The sequence below is a fragment of the Chroicocephalus ridibundus genome, chromosome 11 (assembly GCF_963924245.1).
Source record: "Chroicocephalus ridibundus chromosome 11, bChrRid1.1, whole genome shotgun sequence".
Taxonomy (NCBI): domain Eukaryota; kingdom Metazoa; phylum Chordata; class Aves; order Charadriiformes; family Laridae; genus Chroicocephalus; species Chroicocephalus ridibundus.
In genome coordinates, this window is record NC_086294.1 from 4,918,098 (window position 1) to 4,940,208 (window position 22,111).

Below are 22,111 nucleotides of genomic sequence, written 5' to 3' on the forward strand. Positions count from 1 at the left end.
ATAATTAAGCGTTTAGATTCTTGGTAGGCAGATAATTCCACAACAGGGGTAACAACGAGCAACATGCAGAGTTAGTGCAGAATAAGCATCTTGTAGTGTTTGGTGCTAGGAAGATGCAAGTGATTGAAAAGTAGGGTTACATCAAGCACACGCAGACTCAAAACACCTACAGATGGAAGAGATGTTCTCTGCTAGGCTTATAACTGACAGCAAAGCATTAAATGACTCAGTCACACACATCAGCCACAGCTGGAAGCGTAACTCTCCATGGAAGTAAATTTACAACCCACAGTGAAACAACTGCCTCTTCTCTTTATGCGCCTTACTCCATTTTCCCAGCACTAACTTTATGCCATTTGCCCTTTTATAAGTACCAACTTCCATAGGGAGTGGGAAAGACAACAAGGAAGCAGAGTTACCTAGATTTAATGGAAAGGAGATACAAATCTGAGAATACTGCGATACTGTGTGCCAAATACCCCAACAAGAAAAACAATAAACAAAGGCGTGAAGTGTCCTTTGCCTCCAAAAGGGACTTCATATTACCAGGGAAATTGCATTTCAGCAAGGACACTTTTAGTCTCGTAGCAAAAGCAAACTAAGGACACATCTTATTATTATACGTGATTAAAGCAATGGCAGAACAGCACAAACTGGTTGAACTTGTTATAATACTTCATTTACTCTTTTGTGTACATGTGCATAAAGGAAGATTTTCACTAGCTATTTATAGCTGTTGCATAAAATACTTTTTCATATATTAAAATTACAAAGTTCTGCAATATGCCATAACCATACTTGCGAACACATTCTGACCCCTGAAAATTCAGGCCCTTAAGAAAAACAACTGCATTTCTGTCATGCACACTTAGGCCAGGCAAGAGTTGCCAGAGGAAAATGAGATCAAAGGAAGGAGTTACTTGTATGCAACAGATCAGCCTTCTAAATTCTGCCTTATTTGTGCAAAATACACTGCAACGCCATCATCGATCCTTAGTTACATAAATGAATCTTAACTCCCAATACGTCTTCAAAAAACAAGAGTAAAACCTAAAATACTTCCTCCACCACCACCCCTTAGGAATAAATAAACAAATAAACGTGCCTTTTAATCTCTGCAAGACAAATAATGAGCCAGGCAATGTATTAAGCAAACTGTTAAAGCATAGTTGGATAGAATAAATCTTAGTTTTCTTCTACATTTCCTATGAGAGCAGGCCCACTTCATGTTAATAATCAGAGATTAAAGTTAAGGAGCATTTTTTTTTCCTATTTTCATAATTAAAATGATATTATTGATTTTAAGATCTCGTCACAATTTCTATAAATTGAACACCATATTACAGCACGAGCTGGAGTAAAGGATAACGCATACTCTTATCAACTGAAGTTACGTACCTTATGTATAGTCAGATCCATTACGTACCTTATGTATAGTCAGATCCATTAATATCTATGAATAGTCACAACACCCACTGACATCAATACATATATCACAGTACCAAATATTTCTAAAACACAAAAATATGACAAGCTTTCATTTCCAACTGATAGGTGGAAGACTGAGAAGTCGTTCTAATAAGTAATTTGGGGTATTTCTGCCTTCCAACTTGCGACATTCTGTGAAATCTAGTAAGTTGGTAGTAGCAATACAGTTCCTCCGAAACTATTATAAATACCATTCTTGAATAATACGCTTACATTGTGACTACCAGCTGTTCAGGTTTTCTCTTCAGAAAACGTAAAAGAAAATTCAGTCCAACAGCCACTGAATTTGTTACGTGTGCTTGTTACTTAAAAATTGGGACCACAACTCTAGAAATGCCATCTCCTCATAATGCACAAAGCAACATTTTATGAAGTTTCACAGGACAATACTATAAGCAGCTACTTCTTCTGAAAAGACTTTTTCTATTCAAAGGTAGAGCTGTTCAGAAACATGGATATGTACGGCGTGTAAAACACGTTTTTCAGAAAGCATGTTTAACAGAAGTCTGGAAGCCCTACTGTCCCTTTCTTAAAAAGAAATCCCTACTGTCCCTTGCTAGGTGATGAATAGGAGCTCATTCTGCCTCCTTTTGCTGGTTGGCCAGGGCCTAATGATACCAGCAGAACCTGGCAGTTCCTGGCAGTCTGAGAAATGGTGCGGGACGTGGGGATGCAGGTGGCACTGATGTGAAGCCATAATGAGATTCTGCTGAATTAATAATGCTGCCACAACATGCGAGCTACATAAGAACCAAGTCTTGAGGGTGTTACAAAGCAGTTCATCAGCAAAGAGGCAGCTATTTTTAGTATGTATAATGAAAGAAAATTGGCAACACTTCCAGCTGTTTTGCCAAATACCTGCAGCGCTAAACCTTTCAAGTTAGACTTAAAAAGGGATGGGGAACATTTGACTCCGACAGATGCCTGAAAACACTCAGATCTACAGGTAATGAAAACATATTTTAGAAAAAGCCTAACTACCAGTGTTAGAAAACACCCTACCATGTTATCTCACACGAGTTTTCCAGCAAATAGGACCTGACCTTGAAATGTACTGGTGAAAAACTGATTCCTTTTATTTTTCAATACCTAAATATAATGTCAGCAAGGTTCAAAAAACAACTCAAAGGGACAACACAAACAAAGAAAGTGCTTACTAAGCCACTTGTGCCTGGACACTAACCAAAACTGATTCCAGGTACTAATTATGATAAGATCAAGTACTTTCAAACTCTATCTGAGCGATTACCATTTCAAAGCCCAGAGGAACAGAAAGAAGGGATGGGAATATTTCCCTTCTAGTTGCTAACCTCCACAACCATTTCTTTTATTCAGCGAATCTGACTCTCTATGCTCTTCATGTTGACAATAAGGTATGGGAACTTCCTGGGAGGAATTATGTACCTCAATTAAAATTACAAACAGCTGAGAGATAAGCAGAATATATGGTATTACCTAAACCACAAATGCCATGTACCTAGGAATTACTGCTTTTAATAACCTAATAGCTAATAGTCTTAGTAGCATAAGCGGAATAAAGTGCATATACAAGCAGTAGCAACTAGTAAGAAGTGTGCAGTATGCAACCTTTATTAGAACAAAAGTTAATTAAATCTACCATGTGGGATCACAAAAATATCTCAGATATTATATCCTCATGACCTCAGTGAGGATTTTACTATGTCCCAAAGTGTTCTGCCCCACCTAGCATGCCACAAAAAAGTGTCCTTCCCATCTTGCTGTCAACGGAAGAAGGGAAAAAAACAGCAAGGGTAGGGGGGTGGGGGTTGGGAATAGTTGTCCATTCCCCTTTTTGATTCTCGGTTGCTAAGTCTCACTCACAGTCCAGTGGGACTAGTACACAGCCTTTGTCTCCTTCAGATGGGCTTTGGGAATCAGAACGTGCTTTGAGAGTAAACAGCACATCATTTATAACAGTGATTTAAAGTAATTTGAGTTAAATCATTCCATCCTGATACAGGCAAAGCTTGACTAAGTAAGCTTAGTCAATCAAGCTTCCACTCCTGTTCTTTCAACTCTCATACCATAGTTTCTCCTGGACATGAATATGTCCATTCTCTCTTCCTTTGGACCCTGTAAGAAGTCATTCTCTTCCCCTTATCCATGCCAGACATCTAACATGTAGTAGAAGTATCCCTGTTATAATACAGGCACTGTCTGTCTTTCTGTAGAAGAGTAATTAGAGCGTCCTGCTCATTAGGAACACCTTTTACCCACAAACAGGACAAAACTTGCAGTGCTAGTTATGCTCTTCCCTTTCCTCTGCCTCTAAGTAAACGTACTGTGATTTTACATTTCTGTACTGCAACATATCCTGCAGCAAAATTCCTCCAATGCCCACTTTCCCTGCTAGGTACAAAACACAGGAGAGCATCTGGGGGAGACTGTCAGGCTTTGCTGAATGCCTGTAGGGAAGACGTGCCAACTCCATTCTGCCATTAGCTAGGTTACACAATACACATGCCTTACAGCCTGCAACTAATAGCTTTGCAAATCCAGAAAGGGGAGACTCTTATGGTAAAATATCTCCTTCAGGGCGTAAAAAGGCCTGCATACAGCCTCCTGCTCAGAACAGGTGAATTAAGAATGCAAAACCTAATACTTTTGGGGGTTTGTGGATTTTAATTTATTTTCTTTTCTGATTTTTATTATAAGAGAACCCAGCCTGATCCCTTTGTGACTTCTTCTCTGCTACTTCTCTGGTTTGGAGTAACGCATGTTAATAAGACAAATCTAGATACCTGAATTACTCTTCCATTCATTTCACAGAACACCCGCCCCCCTCAAAAAAAACCACACAAACCAAAAACACCAAACCCAAATCTCTATAAAGACTGATAAAATAATCCCCCCTCCTAGTTGTTGATTTAAACATAAAATTAAGACATGAAAGTAAGATCAATAACTCATTTCCTTATGAGTTCCTCATGTTCCTTGGGAACAGAAACATAATCAAAGAGTATAAACAGTGCCAAGTCAATTTAGGTAAGCAATGTGTTTATAGAAGCACTGTTAAATAGCTTCTAAACATATTTTTTTTTAATGCTGACTTTTTTTTTTTCTTTTTTTTTTAAACTATTTTCGTTTGACTTGTCCAATGCAGGATAAGGTTCAGAGCAACAAAGCCTGCCTGGACCAAAGCATCTCACAAAGTTCAAAGTCATTAGGAGGCATCATCAACAAACATACAGTACCACAAACGAATTTCTATTGTCATTAACTTAGGCAATATAGATTTCACCAGGTGAATTCCCAAACCCCAAAGGCATAATCTTTGAATAAGGACTGACGCTTCCCCTACCCCCATAGAATAAAAAAAATCCTTTATGTGTGAATAACGCAAATGTTATCAGCATTTTCTAGATAAGAGAAACAGTTTTACATATGAAAGGTTTGATAGGCTTACGTGCAATACAAGACTGTTAGGTTACTCTAGTACTAAGCTGATACTGCAAGAGCAGCCACAGAGCATCATGCACTGAATTTGATTTTACCTCTATAGCACAAAGATTCAGACAGGGAAACAAGTGGGATGAAACTACTATCATTTACAAAATCTTACCTGTAATGAACACATCCACCAGTATATACATATTTGCCCACCTCCGAAGAGGCATTAGCAATCCCTCTGCGTGAACATTAGTGGACATGAGCGACAGAAAATGCGGTTTAGGCACAGGAAGCCCCGCTGCCATCATCACTACCCACCAGAACCATAATCCTTGCTTTGAATGATAGCACACACACAAAAACCCCTCTTTTCATTTAACATCGTTCCATTCAAATCCTAGATGAAAATGTATCCAATATCAACATTTGATAGCATAATGCTGTAAATTTTCTTAGCAAATCTTTTCCTCAAGACCGAACACTCTCAGGAGATTATCAACTTCATTAAGGCTCCTCTGTTCTCTCTTTCTCAGTATTATAAAACTGGAGGAGTAAAGGTATGTGACATTTCAAATGAACAGCATCTGTAGACTTCTAAGTTAAGTGGAACCTATGCATCTTTGAGACTTAATTCTTAGATTAGTCTCTCTGTGACTTCTAGAAAACTCAATGTTACTGCCATTTCTACAACACTAAAATAATGATAGCAGAGGTGATCAAAATTCACCTTGCCCACAGAAGTCTTGCTCAAAAAAAAGAAAGCACGGTTGCTTCATAATCCAATCCAACATATAAAGTGTTCCTTTGAGAAAAAGAAGCAAGAATAAATTCAGAATAAAACACCCAATAAAAAAGATACGTAAATGACAGGAATTTTTTCCTCAAATCCATATCCCTTTCAGTGAGATTTTTAGCCATGATTTCCACTAAGTATGAAGAAAAGGAAATTCAACAAATAAAAAAATATACATAAGGTGGTCACATGCTCACAGCTACTTTTTTTGTTCGATTTCCTCTACATATGCAGATGCTTGTAAAACTTCTATGCGTTAAAATTTTGAGGAAACTCTTCCTCACCTACAAGTTCCACAAATTAACAAATTGAAGCAACTAACTGTTTAGAGCAGCCATGTCTTTTACTTTGCATTCTCAGTCCAACTCTCCCTTGCTTTCCTCTGTTATAGACTAGAGACACAAGAATAAAGTCAGTACCTCAGCGTGGCTAGGAACAATCACTAGGAAACAGACAGTTACACAGCCCATCCTCTACCCTACATACTGCCCTTTCCTTGTTGACAAAAACCTTCATTTCTAACTGATGCCCATAATAAACAAAAAACCTCACACTTCAGGGGAAAAACATTTCCTTCCTCTTCAAAGCAGCAATATTTCAAAGACACTCTGAAGAAATCCACCTGCGATATGCTGGCCCAAACCAGTTGTCTAAACATTATCAATGGTGGAGGTGCACAAAGATCACTTCTCTTGTCTCTTTGCAGCAGCAAAATCTGTATAACGTGAAATTTCTCTTACGCTACTTGCAATGCTAACACCAAGAAAACAGTGGTTCTGTGACTTAACAGAGATCGAGTGACACCTTGTTTATCCCACTATCATTTATGGTGACACCAAAACAGACAGCTTTTACACCTTTACCTACAGCTACAATCTGCACAGTTTATGTCTGCAAGATATTTCCTTTGATCAATTTTATAATATAAGAGTACTCAAAGATTTCTTATTAATAGCAAGCTCTCAATAAGCACGCAATAGGGAGCATGATAAATTTGATTACATGAACTTTTGCTTAGATGCCATCTTGATCTACAGAGGTAATATACCTGAGTTGGAAGTAATCAATCATGATGAAACCCCAAACGATCTATTGTATAGCAATACATTTCCTCAGTGGTGTGAGCTCCAGTAAGTACCATAGATCCAACCTCCTCCTACAAATAATGCATTGTGCTCAAAGATTTGGTCTTTATCATCAGACCTTTAACCAATCCAAGCAACCATATCATTTCAGAAAGAAAATTGTGTTTGGTAACTCTTGCATCACAATGAACTTGCTGACATGTTAATGAGGACATTCTAATCATGTGCAGAAATTGTACATCTAAGATTCAACAGGCCTTTTACAGTTTGGCTTCTGTTGACTGCCAACATGGAGACCAACAATGTACTTTCCACTATACTGTTAAATACATTTTTTTTCCCCTTTCCATTGGACTTAAAACACAGGCAGCTAGCTATTTAGTGTATTGCCAGTAAATTATTTCAGATGATGACCTTCTCGGCATTCACCAAACTGCAATGATATAGTCACCTTAGACTGCACAGCAAAACTTTTTGTAAGATAGGAAATGAGCTCACTTTTCACAAGCATGCGGAAAATGAGCACCGATCCTCTAGCCCCGTTTTACCTGTTCTGCACCATGCTCATTGCCATCCAGTCTGAAGGGTAAACATTCTTCCCAATGAGATCTTTGAACATGATGAATGTTTCCATCAAGAAGTCCTAGAACAACAGAATACAATAAGTCTGTGACTGTGTAACACAAAGTTTAAGTGTTCCTACTGTGATCACAGAACTAAGATGGAGGGCTCCACTTCGCTCCCAGTGAAGTCAATGGAAAAATTCCTGGTGAGATCAGTAAGCCCAAGACTGGAACTGAAGTCCTGTAAAACAGCAGTCTCAGATTCCAAATAGAAGCTAAAAACCATTACATTGGGCTCTTAAGAAAAGATAAGCCATAAATGAATGGAAAGAAAAAGTTATAGTACTTCAGAGTAAAGCTGTTGAATTTTTAATTAATTAGCAAAACAAGTCGCACTGTGCATAAAGCATTAATAGATTTGAAAAATATAGGAATTTTTTATTTCATCAATGTAGTCCAAATTTAGTATTCTAAATTAAAAATTGAAGGCACTGACGGAAAGTTTTCAAACAAAACCACAATTTCTTTTCCTAGAAGTATTTGGAGATCACTGTATAATGAACTTAAATAGAAATGAACATAAACACCTCAGGTCTATTTCATGTTTAACACATATATGTGGTTTTACCCTTGAACTTCTAAGCAAGTCACCTAGAAGTCGGTGAGACTAGCAAGCTGAAATGTTATCATCTATTTCTGCCACCTCAGGAGCAACTCTCTGCGAAGTCTGTACTCTTTCATGTCATATTACTTACAGAGAGCCAAGTGAACAACAGCTCTCAACAGCATGATTTGACAACAAATCTTTGTCACCTTCACTGACCTATACTTATGGTATGGAAAAAAATGAGAAGACAACAAACCAATGCCTTTACAAACAGTAAAGCCCATTGAACATACTGATGGCTTGTCTTTTTTAATTTTGTTTTCCCTCTGTAGAACTGTTGTAGTTTAAGGATTACTAAAATTCTAGGACCAAGTACTCAATCTGCTTGGAAGCTGAAATGATGTTAAAATACTGTTACATTTTCAAGAAAACTAAAGCACTTGAACTGCAAAAGATCCCCAAGATTTGATCTGTTAGTATTTCAGTTATGGCACCACTCTGACTTTAAGAAAGGAAAATGGACAAATCTTGCCAACTTAAAATAGTATCTCCACGGACAAAATGTAGATGGTGTAATCAAAACCTTTGCCAATACACAGACTTATTTCAGAGTTACGTCAGAAATATAAAAGGACAGACGTAGGACTAGCAAAACCTTCTAGAACACAGTGAACACTGACTGGTACAAACCAGAATAAACCGCAAGTATCATTAAATCATGCCAGAAACAACTGTCAGAAAACAACGCGTTGCAATAATAAGGCATTTACTGCATTGAGCATACAACATAATCTGGACCAGGAGAAGACTCAATAGTGAAAATGGTTCACCACGTGCAAAGGGAGGGTTCAATCAGTTGAGGGTTGGTTTTGTTGTAGGTTTGTTGTTGGCTTTTTTCCTCCTCAGAACAATATAACACAAAGATGCCATTAATTATTCTTGATTATTATATTATTATCTCAGTGCTAGGGTCAACAACAGTGACATTTGTATCTTTCCAAATTTCTGATTACAATATTGTCCAAGGTCACCGCTAGAAGAGGGAGGCGCACCGTGACAGAGGCAGAAAACATACAGAAACAGGATTTGTTCTAGGAAGAACAGGACAAGATACAAAACAGTACTACTGATTTTACACCAGAAATAAAATACTTAGAATTACTTATCACCTCCATGATTATTTTGTACTCACCACTAGTTCTGAACTTGTCTGAAAAGTTTCAATGTAAACTGAATAATGTTGGTTGTTCATCTGATTTAAGATCGCTGTCATGCATGCCACAAAATGACTCTGAAAGAAAACCAGACAGAAATCAACACATGCAGAATACTTAAGATATTGGATTGTATTCTTTCCAAAGTTGAACTGCTCTAAACGCCTAGTAAATCCTTTTACGTGTGCAAAAATAAAATAATATTCAAGCTTTTGCAAGCCCAGATGAAAGAAAAATACTGAGAATTCAAAAGGATAATTCAAAAGCTACCCTGACAAGGAGTAGGCTGTGCTGACAAAGCTGCATCATTTATGACACGCTGCACGGAAACACGCATTGTGACAAGAGAACTTTATATATAAAGTACCACTCATTATTACCTTAAGACTCCTAAAAGGCATGTGATGTTGCCCAGGATTCTTCCATTAGGAATTCATAGGAAGAAAATACATTAGCATCAAAATTTTCTAATCATTCTAGAAACATAGGCTAGTCACAGGACGAAATATTGCAAGAAAGGATATTTTTTACATTCTGCACGTGTTTAAGTAGCTATTACAGAACTCCATAAAAAATGTACAGAACGCTATTCTGTAATATTTCTAATAGTATAAAATACTATTTCATCTCTCAAAACTTTTCAAACATCCTCAAGAGGAAATATTCTATTTTTCTCAATTCCTAAAGCAGAAATGCTGGAAGATATACAATCAGTTATAATTCTAGGTTTTCACTGTAATTTACTGAATGTCACAAAGACATTTAACTCTCAAGCAATAATAGTGACCTTAATGATTTGCAGTTTTCCTTTAAGACAGTGAAGAATCCTCCTTACTGTTTTCTTCTAATTTTCTAAAGTTTATTGATTGTTTTAAAAGTGAACCGGCTTTAAATGCTTTGGTTTGATTAAAATAAGAGACTACAAAGTAGATGAGCATGCAAAATAATTTTCTAGGATTTTCTCGGATCTTTTCATTATACTGGTTTAGAATTGATACAAGGGACGCAGCAGCCCCTCTGACAAGAATTTACTTTCCACCTGGTCCTGGTGAGATTCTCTGTTTAACTCTGATTCACTTTATGCCTCTGCTTACATCAGAAAGGCAAAGACACACGTTACCAAAGTATCAGCTGCAGTTTGTCTACCCAACCATTTTGTCTACCACTTCGAAGGAAAGCCTTCTTTAACTTCAGGTTATGGCCACTAGAGGTCTTTTACTTTCATATGTTAGCTGCTGTTCAGTTTGTACTGCCTTTTTTTTTTATTTATTTATTCCTACGTGAGCAGACCCCAGCACACTTCTTGCATATAAACAGTGAAAATTACAATATAAAGGACCTATTATACCTTCTTTTGGAGTAACATTAGTGCTAGTGAGAGGCTTGCCTACTTTTTAAGGCTAAGAAGACAGATTTTCTGCAGGTAAACCAAAAGCTTTCAGGTAAGGAATCGTGTGTTCTCGGGTACTGATGCTCTTCTAAAAAGAAATGCTGGTTTTCCTGCTGTAGTAGTTCACTTTTACAGTTATGGATCGGGCAAATCTTTTCCATGACATTAAATGTTACAGCTGGAAGTAATAATGAATTGCAAAGGATTCAGTAATGAAATTGTGTGGGGGTTTTTCTGATGTCTTGATTTTGAAAAGATTACTGACAGAAGTTAGAGAATTGTATGTGAAAAACAGCTTGTATTTTTAGTAGTTAGACATTCACCATAGAATGCCTTTCTATACTCATGTTAAATAATCACTTCTTGAAATAAGCAGCATTTCTTCACAAGACTGAATAGATTTATTATCTTGCTTAAAGGCGTAAAGACTTTAAGAAGGTTATTTCTTTTGTTGAAACCAACTTCTAAAATGTCTGTAGCTATATCTGTGATTATGGTACAGCATGAATGCCTTTTCTTAGTGACTGTCTATGGTGATTTTAAAATTAACAGATGATATGCCTTGATTACTGAAAAGAGCCATAAGCAAAGATCGCACATTACTGGCTCGAGTCTCGCACCAAACCTGTCAAATTCACACCACTGGGACTGAATGGTACATGAAAAAAAAGAAGGCGACAGTAAAGCTGGTTTGCTACAAAAACTTCCTCCAGCATTTCCATGTAACTGTAAAGCAGGAAAATACACAAATATTGTTTGATCTTTAATAATGTTCTCGCCGGCGATCTCAACTATTAGAAATTATCTGCTAGCTTCTTTATAGGTTAAAAGTTTGCCCCTCCCTCCAAATCCCCAGTCGCCAGCAATAAAGATTCGCTTCTCAGATGCAGCCTCAGATCTCTGAAGTAACTCAGGCACTCTCAGCATCACCATTCTCACCGGTACAACTTCAGTGCAATAATATAGGACTATTAAGAGCTGTGATCAAATCTGCCACTATCTCTCTGTAGTCACTGAAATTCTCCTACACTGTTTAAGTACCTCTTACTAGAATGTGCAAAGAGCATGAACTGCTTGAAAATACAGTAAGTTCTGCACAAGAGCAGTCCCATGCTCATGATTCAAAAATGTATTTCACTAAGGCAAGGATTGTACATAGGGATTAAATAGTATAAAAAGGGCTGTGGGAGAGAAGGTGAAGTTCTTTGGATAGCATCCTAACAAGTCATTTCAGCTTTGCTTAGGCTTGTTAGGATTTATCCTGTGAATTACAGCAGAAAAGGTTGATTAGAACTAGGTCAACTGTGTAAAAAAATAAATGTATCAAAGTAAACGATTGATGAGACAGTACTAAGAAAAATTAACAGAAATAACTCAGAATACACTGCACTACTATGAAGAGATCTAATAAAATACGTTTTCTAACTTAAAAACATTAATTTCCATTTAAACAGAACAGAAAGAGCACTGAACTCTATTTTTTTAATTAATCAATTGGCTGAAAAGCTTTCCAAAAATGTGTAAAGAAATAAGGAAATTCATAGTATGAGCACTGCACTTCTATCAGGAGCTGGAACACAAGTAAATAGGTAGTCAAATGAAAATGAGATAGAGGAGAAAATGTCTCAGGAAACTTTCAAACTCCCTGTTCACTTTAAAAAAAAGCACAATTAATATCAAATTTAAATAATGATAATACTGGCTGGCTTTAGTATAAACAGAGCAAAATAGCGGCCAAGGTAAAAGAAATACTGTTTTGGTTGAGTACATACAAAGTACATCAAAAGGCATCAGAGGCGTATTCTGTAAAACAAATAGGGCTTTGTAAGGTCAAGCAGAAAGAACGCGGAACCTCTCCCACTGGCGCTAAAGGCATATTAGCTGTGGATGCAACATATACAGGAAAAGAAACAGCAAAAAAACACTAGGGTCATATGAGTAAGATGACAAACTTCAACACCTAGCAACTAAATCCCAGCATACTTTATAATAGCAGATGGTGACAGGTTGCCGTAGTAACTTCAAATAATATGAGCACCACAAGAATAAATAAAGCAAATGCACTGGAAAAACAAACAGCAACAGAAGTAACGTAGAATGAAGCTACACTTCGATTCTAATCTAGTAGAAGTATTTCAGTGGCTGTAGGGTGGGTTATCTTCATGCAGCTGTACTTTTAGAAGGATTAAGGAGGGTATTTATTTCATGTAGACACTTAAGTAACGCTTATCCTCATTAATAGAGCGCTTCACCAACGCAGAGCCCAAGTGTAAATATACGACCACAGGTACATCATAAAAAAGCAGACAAAACAGAAACATGAATAATTCCTAACAATTCAAAGAATTCTGAAGGCCAAAGATGATGTACTTATTATTATATCCCCTATTTAACAGAATACTGGGTGTTTTAAATGCTCGTTTTACTTACTCCTTTACATACCACCATCCTCATTATCTGTAACCCTATATTCACTAATGAGGGTTTATATTTGATTAACAAACAGTTTTCTGTATTGGTCAAAGAATCTTATCCAGAAGATGCAACATTTTTGTGGTGTATAAAGCGATCATACTCCGTAGATTAGATTTAATACTGAACTCCCTTTCAGGTTAAGCCAGAAGTTTCAAAACTCATTGTATGTTAGTGACAGTAATGGTAAAAATGGAGCACATAAAAAAGGGCGACCAAGAATTTCTACAGGCCAAACAGTTATGTTTTTCTCTTTTTTTGTTTTCCTCTTTTTTTTTTTTTTTTTGGTTCTTGTTCAGAAACAAGTGCAAAAATCTTTCTGGAGGAAAAGGGATAAATATGTTATCTTTAATGTAATTAAAGAAAAGCTAACCAATCAACTATCTCAATCTAATGTTAAAAATCACCAATATTTATGTTGTAGCACAAGCACATAATCGAGAGGGCCTCCCAAAATACTGTCTCCACAGAATTATTGAGTTATCACACCTGCTTAGCCTCATGAGCTAAAGGGCAACATAATCACCACAAAAGGAAAGTATGGAAGTTGCTCAGTGATGCCATGAAGAACAACAGTGGTCTGAAGTCACGGTTCCTCAGAAAACCACATTAAACCTTGAGAAGTGTGGCATCTGTAGAGGTTAGCACAAACTTCTTTATCATATTATGCAAACACTAATAGCACTCTGAAATAAAAAAATAAGCAGAATTTTAAGTGAACTGTTAATGCAGTAGCTATGTTTTTCCTCCAGAAATAGATGTTACTGCCAATGCATGTGCTGTCCTAAAATGTACTCTTTCTAGCTGTAACAGTGCAAAAATGTAAGCATTCGAACAGGCTGCTATGCAACAGCCTAGAGTATTCATCCGATGCATGGAGTGTATCTGAAATCCACACAGACTTGTAGCTTGCCAATGAGTGCACCTTACTAATAATTAATTTACGACAACAGATTCATCTACTCTTAGTAGGTCTGAGATTTTAATTTTCCATGTATACATTCATATAGTTCATTGGTTCTGTCGCCTTGTCTTTTATAGCTGAGTGCACAGAAGTTTAGGCATCCTGCTTCTACACCTTCCTGACAGCTGCTGAGTTCTGACCGAAAATATGCCAGGCTGGTTTGGTTTCATTCCTACGATCTAGCCAAAAGGACATACAACTATAAAACCACCAGACCACTAGATGGAAAAATATAGGACAATTTTATAACACAATGAAATAGTAATAGTGGCTGCTCTGTAAGATTTAAAGATACGTTACAAGTTAGACAATCAAGGCAATTTCAAAATTATTTCATTTAAGACTTTTCCCAAACATAGATAAAAGCAGTAAAGCCATGGTCTATGATATGACATCAAAACAGCATGATTTTTTTAGAATGTATCCTTTACCATCTATTTTTATTTAGTTATTCTAAACTTTGTGTTGATTTCCCAGCAATATTCCAAAAAGAAGATTTCTTCCTTCTCTACAATGTTTTTGCTGCTGCTGCTGGGTTTGGTTGGTGGTTGGTAGGGTTTGTGCCATAAATCCACTCCAGAGTTTCTACTACACTCTCTGGCTAGGATGAACACCCTACTGTATTTGATTTACGCTTAAGTCTGTGCTCACAGTTGTGTAATTTACTACTTTTCACAGAATATTGTGTTCATCTTCAAGGTGTATGTACAAATAAATACTAGATAACACTATTTAATATGAAGCGAGAAGGCAATCATCTGGAACGAGCAATCATTGTTTGAAAACTGAACTTGCTTGTCCAAACCAATTACAACTAAAAAAAAAACCAAACCAAAAAAACCCAAACAAAAAACCAAAAAATAACCCCAGCTGTTTCCCCTCCTCACTTAACCCCAGCTGTCCACACTCCCAGTCTCAGCTCTGCTGTATCAGATGAAATCTCCTACCTTTGCCTTCAGGGATGCAGCTTCATGCCACATGTCATCCCTTCTCCTCTGTAATCCACTAATTGCTTCATCACAATTACTTGAGCATGTCTCCAGGCTCGGCTCATAGGCCAGAAGAAACTTCCTGCCCTGGTACATAAGTTATCCACTGAGAATCCCAAGTATCCCGTTGCTGTCAGGCTGTTTATTTCACTAATTTCTTATTCAAAGTGCTATTCCATTTCTGTGTTACCACTAGAGCAGATGGTCAGAAGTTGGCAAAGCATGGCTTGTCCTGCCAAGCGTCCCAGTGCACTTAATCCCATGTTAAAAGATAATGCAGTCAGTATTCCATAGAAATAAAAAAGCACAAAAACAAAACAGAAACAAGGAATAAGATTTCAAATATTATCCCCGCTTTATTTACTGTGGTAAAGCTTGGCCAGTCTCTTGCATTTATTTAGAAGTACTGGAATCCAAACTGGGAACTTGAAGGAAGTGATACAATGGCTGGGATGAGCTGGAGCTAGTCCCCTGCCCAGAGGGATAATACCTAACAGCAGAAAAAACAACCCCAGAGGGGATTGCCAACTAGAGAGGACTACTCAGCAAAACACAGCAGCTGCAAGGGAGATCAGCAACGGAGTTGAAGATAAAAGGGTAGAACCGAGCAATTTAAGCTCATGAAAGTGCAGTAACATCTTTTCTTTCTAAGCCATATATCTTAAATTTACACATATTGTGAAGATGAATGTCTGGGATGCTAATTCACTTCCTTAAAACTAAACAGAGCCACCTCCTGTATTCCCAGAATTAAGCCCCTCTTTAATTGATTTTGTTCTTTTACAGCTGCACTCACTGAACACAGAAAAATTAAATTAAACTTCAACTGTGTGATCAGAGATGAGACTAATACAATATATTTGCAAAGGGTTAAACCAAAGCTTTATCATAATAGTTCTGCTTAAAACTTCCGAAAGCCATATCGCTCCAGAAACTTTCCTCTTGCTTTTAAATTGATCCTACAAAGCAAATAAGGCCCAATAAAAATATTTTTCGAAAAACTCATATCCATTACTCTAACAAATCTACCCACTGTGTATGTTTATGATTAATTAATAGCAATCTCTAAGGAATCCACCCATACGTTTTATCATAAATTAGGTACGATTTTATTTTATTATTTCTTTTTGAGCAATAGCACAGCTGCACTTGACCTTCCAAAAAACCACAGTGTTTTTCATCACCTGGCCATCAAAATCTCACCAAATCCTGAAGATATTAATGGAAAAAATCTTTAATTCTTTTAGTACCAGACATTCTTGTTGAGGAATGAATATTGGTTTTGTCAAAGTACGTGCAATCCAGTATGGAAACATTTGCAGATGCCAATATGCAGCCATCTCTTAGGCTGAGACTAAAATCAACAATGCCGTACCTGGTTGATAACCCTTTTGCTAGCTCAGAGTCTGCCCTTTTACTTGGCACAGCTAAGTAATCCATAAGACCCAAGTTGCTGCAAAATTAAAATTAAATTTATTTAAAATCACTATTTCTTTTTCAGCAGCTGTAATACCCAGATAAACTTTTATGTGAAGAGCCTGGTACTCTTCCCTGATATTTTAAATGTATACTAATGCCAAAGTGCTTTTAATTCGGCAGTTCCGATTGTCTTTTGTCCATTTCCACATTAAAGACATTGTATTGGTACTCTGATAATTTGTTTAATTTTGTAAAAAGAACAATTAAACCAGGCTGAAAATTATAGGAGTTAATAAGCTACTATTTTATTTATAGCTTCTTTGAAATAATAATAATTACCTCCATATTTTAAAATTGTTTTGACTGCTGTTCTTGTGGGTTGAAAGCTGTCTAATTATGGTCTATTCTGATCTGTGGAGGTAGTGAAGGGTAAACAAAAGACATACTCAGCAAACCCTGCAAATACACATTGACTAAAGCCAGGAGAACTTTTAATGCTTTCCTTTAAAGCAGTCTTTCACACTCAGCCTGCCTTAAAAAAGAAGTTCACTTGCCACTTTGTTTGTCAGAAAATTACACAAATGTCTATAAAGAGGTTTTTCCAGGACCTAGATGAAGAATATATGAAGGGGAACCAAAAAAACCCCAAAACATCCTGAACCTTTCACAAGGATCCTCAAGATTCTGTACCAAAACAGCTGAAATAAATGGAGATGCAGAGGTAACTGCCTGAAGCTGCCCTGTTAACCCCCTTGTTTACCAACACCACCCTGGCAGAGGCACTCTCAGGAGAATGATGCTGTTCTCTGCTTTTTCGCAGCTACAGTAGGGGAAAACAGAAGAATCCAGTTAGATTCACGCATGCGTATACACAGGAGCTCCAATATATATATATAAAGAATTTACCCACAGAGTTTAAAACCAATTCATTCTACATCAACAGACAATGACATAAAACGCATCCAGTCTGCATAAACGGGGACTCTGCCATCAAGGAAGGAAGATGTACTGACATAAATCTTGGTTAGTGTAACGCAGCATGCATACAAACATTTCATATCATTTTCTAACTATATAACTCTTACACAGGAGAAAATACTACATGGCTTTTAAAGCCAGCTAGGCTGTGGAGAGGTGTTACAGGAACTTCTTCATGTCCTTCTGTCAAGTTGCTACTCTCTGCCACAGATGAAAGCAGGGAAAATGCGCACAGAAATCATATTTTAATTTTAAAGTAAAACCAAAGGAGTAATTAGCAACGGTTGTAACACACTTGGTTTGTATCTGAAATATGAAAAGTATTTAAATTCTATCCGATAGGGTTTTATTAGGTTTTTAATTTTTATGTAATAGTGGGCTCCACTTTTAACCATGAAAAAAAAAATCTCAGAGCGTGGTTAGCAGAGTAACTGGCTAATAATGAAAGTTCATAACTAAAAAAATATAAAATCTAAGACAGAGAGCTTTTCATATTGAATCTTGGGTAAGCTGGTTAATAGAAACCACAGGGAATATTCAGTGAAAGGAGAAAACCCCATGGGAATACGTGTATAAACTTGGAAGGATAAAACTTCAAAAATTACAGAATAAGCCGCTAGTGGGTATTCTGCAAACTACTGCCAAATAAGCATCCTTCTTAGGGTGGCTCTTTTTAAGGAGTGCCACTTCTAAGTCGTCCCAGTTGATTTAGTTTCAGTTATAATATCACAAAAAGAAAGAATTCTGAAACTGGGATAATACATAAAGAAATTTACCAAAATAGCATTATTTGCACCACTAATTTATGTACATGCTAATCTCTTTTAGGGGAACTGTGTCATACTAACACACTATACCTGGGCTCTGGCAGAATAAGGAATACTCATTTAATAACTCTTTGCACCAGCCCAATGAGAGCTGGATTTATTATGTACTTACTAGAAAACTAGGATGAAGATGGGAGTACAAATTTCTTTGAATAACTAAATCAAGAAATAATTTCGCTTTCGATTTTTCTTCCATTTTTTTAAATGAAGAAAAGAGAAACCAGTCAAAAGCCTGTAAAAGGCAAGGTCATTAGTACAAGAGATGAACAATCATGTAATTATTCAATTAAGGGTAAACACATAACCACACATATATACAAAACACTCCTTCAGAAACAAAGGAGAGAAAATATGTACCATTAACTGTGTTTCACAGCCACAAGTTAATAAAGAAAACTGCTGAGAATTTGAATAGGACTTTTTTTTTTTTTAATACAAATGCCAAATTTAACAAATGGTTAGAATTTATTTGTAAATAAGTTACTTGTTTTGCCTGCAGCGTTTAGGGAACTAGCTTAGTTCATATGTGCTCTGAACAGCTTTAAAACTGTATCTATTGGGAAGCTTCCTAATTTGCCTGCTAAAGCTACTCTCTGAAGCTGGGACAGATATTTTGCCAATGAAAAGAAGAGCACATGCAAATCCAGAAAGCCCCAGCTTATGCTCCATCAGTAGCATGACTGTCCCTTACCTGCGCAATGACAGCAATCAAGGGGCCACTGAATCCTAAAACTGCAGTAGGGCAAGACTGAGCTCCTGTTCCACATGGGCCACTCAGAGCCTACCTGCGTTTTTTCCATCCCTCTTCTCCCCTCATTCCCACTAAGCAAGGCAGAAGATGATGTCACACGAGGGTAGGACAAAACCCTGGCCTCACTTCCCATATTGGTGCTTTTGGGTTTTTATAACACACATGAGCATGCTCAAAGGCGGCACCTCCGCAACCTTGGGATTAAGTCTTTTTGACAACAAATGATAGCCTCATTCCAAAATTCACCTCACCAAGAAAAGCCCCAAACATAAACCTTCCTCAGAATAAATGGTGACTATAGATGTAACAGCGCTGTGTTACAACAGGTCTTCCCAAACACAAACTGATTTTCAAACTTTTCCCAGCATTTTAGCAAACATGAATGTCAATATATTTTGTGGTGCCATGTCATCCCACCATGTGAACTCCTTCAGAGGATGACAACTACAAGCCAAAAAGACATCTCTTTCTTTGTGTTGCTTAACCGACAAAATATTCATGACTATTTGCAGCGATTTGTTTTTCCTAATCACGAAACTGGGATTTCATCTAAGTAGATTGGCTTGCTACCAAACCAGGATGCTGACACCTTCTCCTGAACCTAGCAAACGGTAATAACGAGCGTAGATACATGTGAGGGAATCGCATTCCTAGCAGAAAACAAACAAAATCGGAATCACACTCATACACAAGCAGACTTGATCAATGAGTCAGAGTGACAGAGAAACAGCTTATATGAAAAATATACTTTGTTATGCCTCTGATATTTCGTGTATGTATCTCCTAAACAGTCTAAAGTCTCTTTATTTTTATGATTAGTCACTGCAATACAGAATGTGTGGGAGCATCGGTATATATCTAACGACACATATAGGAAAAAAAAAGATTATGATTAGAACTATTGCAACCTACACGTCCACTAATTATATTTCTATATTAACGCTATTAGATTTAACAGCAGTTTCAGAACTATATTACCAACACTGTTCAGAAAAGCTTACTAGGTCATGGTATGTAGAAACATCCCTATTATACCACTCCACTGAAATGATAAAAAAGGACCTGTTTATGAAGTACGTAATTTTTTGTCATTTTAATTTAGTAATGAATACATATACAATCACCTCTATAGAACTGAAGGACAGAACAATCATTTCGTAGATGCACGTATTCAAAAGAATTTTCAAGGTATTTCAAGAGGACTAACCTCTTGACAACATCATTACAGTACGTTTTATAAACAAATTCTTTAGTCATATATGCATAAAGCCATTGAACTGAATGTTACATTACAGCCTCCTGAACCTGTATCTTATGATCTATTGTATGGTTTCGATTAAAACAAAGCCCTCTCAGAATTACAGTTGCAACCTTGCGATATTAAGAAGAGAGTTTGGAAAACTAGGGTTGATTCTCATGCTCTTATTTAACTTCAAAGGGGACTGGAATCAAATTTCCCATTTGGATCATTATCAGTTTTCAAGGCATGTTTTATGAAGAAGAAAAAAAAAGTAACTTGTTCTGCTCAGTTTTTATTTTAAAGGACACTGCTGATATTTTATAGCTTAAGACAGAACTTACTGGACTGCTGAGCTTAGTGCCAGGAATTCAGTAACACTGCGTATTTAAAAAAAAAAAAAAAAAGGAAGACAGCACAAGATGCTATAACAGTCTTTCCCACAGACTTTCTGATATTTAGAAAACATGTTGCAAAAAAGCATTTACTACTAAATGAAGGCGATTTATCTGGTTTTTTTAATGATACTGTAGTCATGTAAGATACAAAAGTGACTTTTATTTAATCTCTCCTTGGTAAGATGTCCTGACCTCTGAGAAATACAACACACGCTTAAATATTTAAATGATTTTAGCAACTAATTACAAATCATTTGTAAAAAATGCAAAGACAAGAAGTCTGCAACCAAACAAGAGGAGAAAGAATATTGTATATATGGCAACAATACAATGCCAAGTAAGGCAAAAGGGAAGGAACAAATCTGAAATACAGGAACAGCAGTGGAGCTCCCTTACCCCTTCCAGATTATCATAAAAATCTAAATGACAGTGCTGCAATTAGAGAGTTCCAGGACATTAGGTCGGACTTAGCAGGTTGTACAGCTCAAGGCACAGATGCTCTGGAAGAACAGAGTAATCAAGCATGAAAACAGGAAACCAATAACATAGTCACCGGGATTTTGGAGGAGAGAGAAAAAGAACTTGCATTCTATTGGATTCAAGAACACGTTATTCAGGATTCCACAGCAATGTGCGGGGAAGAGGTTCTTTGGTGGCAGAGAAACTGAAGAAAATCAATGTGCAGGATATGGACAGTGGGCTGGCAGAGTAGTTTAGACTGGGCACAGTTAGCAGCTGAAAAAAACAACCCTAAACCCAGCCCTTGTTCAAACGCGTATCTGTTGCTGGCTCTTCCTCCTTTAACCCTGGTTTGGGGCTCCCCCACAGGTTTGGGGCACATCAGCATTTCAGGACACGCTAAAGGAGGAAACAACGTGATGTACAAGCCTGTGAGGTATCATGGGGACATGTGTATGGAAGTCAGTCTTCACAGAATGATAACAGATAACAGAAATCTCAATTATTGCACCAGAGATAACTATATGAATCCTATGGTTTTCTATTCACAAAACGAATAATACTAGGAACGTGAACATCTATCAAGATATGAAATTAGAAAAAAAAAAAGAGAGGATATTCCCACTGAACTAGGTCATTCCTGTTATACAAGGATATACATGCCTTTAGGCTGCCAGTCAGACAGACTTACATTCCTGCCTTATAAGGCTTTTTCTGGGTTTACAGTTCGCAGAATAACATAGCAATATTGACAGATTACACACAGCAACATTTTTGTGGGTTCTATCAAAATATATTTTATTTTTTTTAAGTGTTGTGACTGGAATTATCTTTTTTAAATTTACAGGGGGAAAAAAACAAAAAACAAAAGAAACTGAAATGCATACCTTATTATTCATGCTAAGACAACATAAGATAACCCAAGCTTCTCTAACAGATTCTAGGTTGTCTGCCTTGCTCAACTTTGTGGGGAAGTAGTCATTTGGTTTCTTGGTCAACCTTATCTGGAAAACCTTGGAAAAACTGCATGTCCAGTCATGTCTGAAATGAGACAAAACCCCCACAC

General features: G+C 37.0%; 2 protein-coding genes across 2 annotated transcripts in view; one reads left to right on the top strand and one right to left on the bottom strand.

Moving 5' to 3' along the window:
* The window catches only part of DOCK2 (dedicator of cytokinesis 2), a 196,618-nt gene that overhangs the window by 60,842 nt on the left and 113,665 nt on the right, over positions 1 to 22,111 (bottom strand). Inside the window, exons 28-29 of the mRNA XM_063348870.1 lie at positions 9,140 to 9,238; positions 7,326 to 7,420 (exon numbers count right to left, since the gene is read on the bottom strand). Coding sequence (XP_063204940.1) covers positions 7,326 to 7,420; positions 9,140 to 9,238 — 194 coding nt within the window. The remainder of the gene's footprint in view (positions 1 to 7,325; positions 7,421 to 9,139; positions 9,239 to 22,111) is intronic.
* INSYN2B (inhibitory synaptic factor family member 2B) overlaps positions 10,352 to 22,111 on the top strand; it is a 44,740-nt gene continuing 32,980 nt past the window's right edge. Inside the window, exon 1 of the mRNA XM_063348872.1 lies at positions 10,352 to 10,603. The gene's annotated coding sequence lies outside the window, so the exon portion shown is untranslated. The remainder of the gene's footprint in view (positions 10,604 to 22,111) is intronic.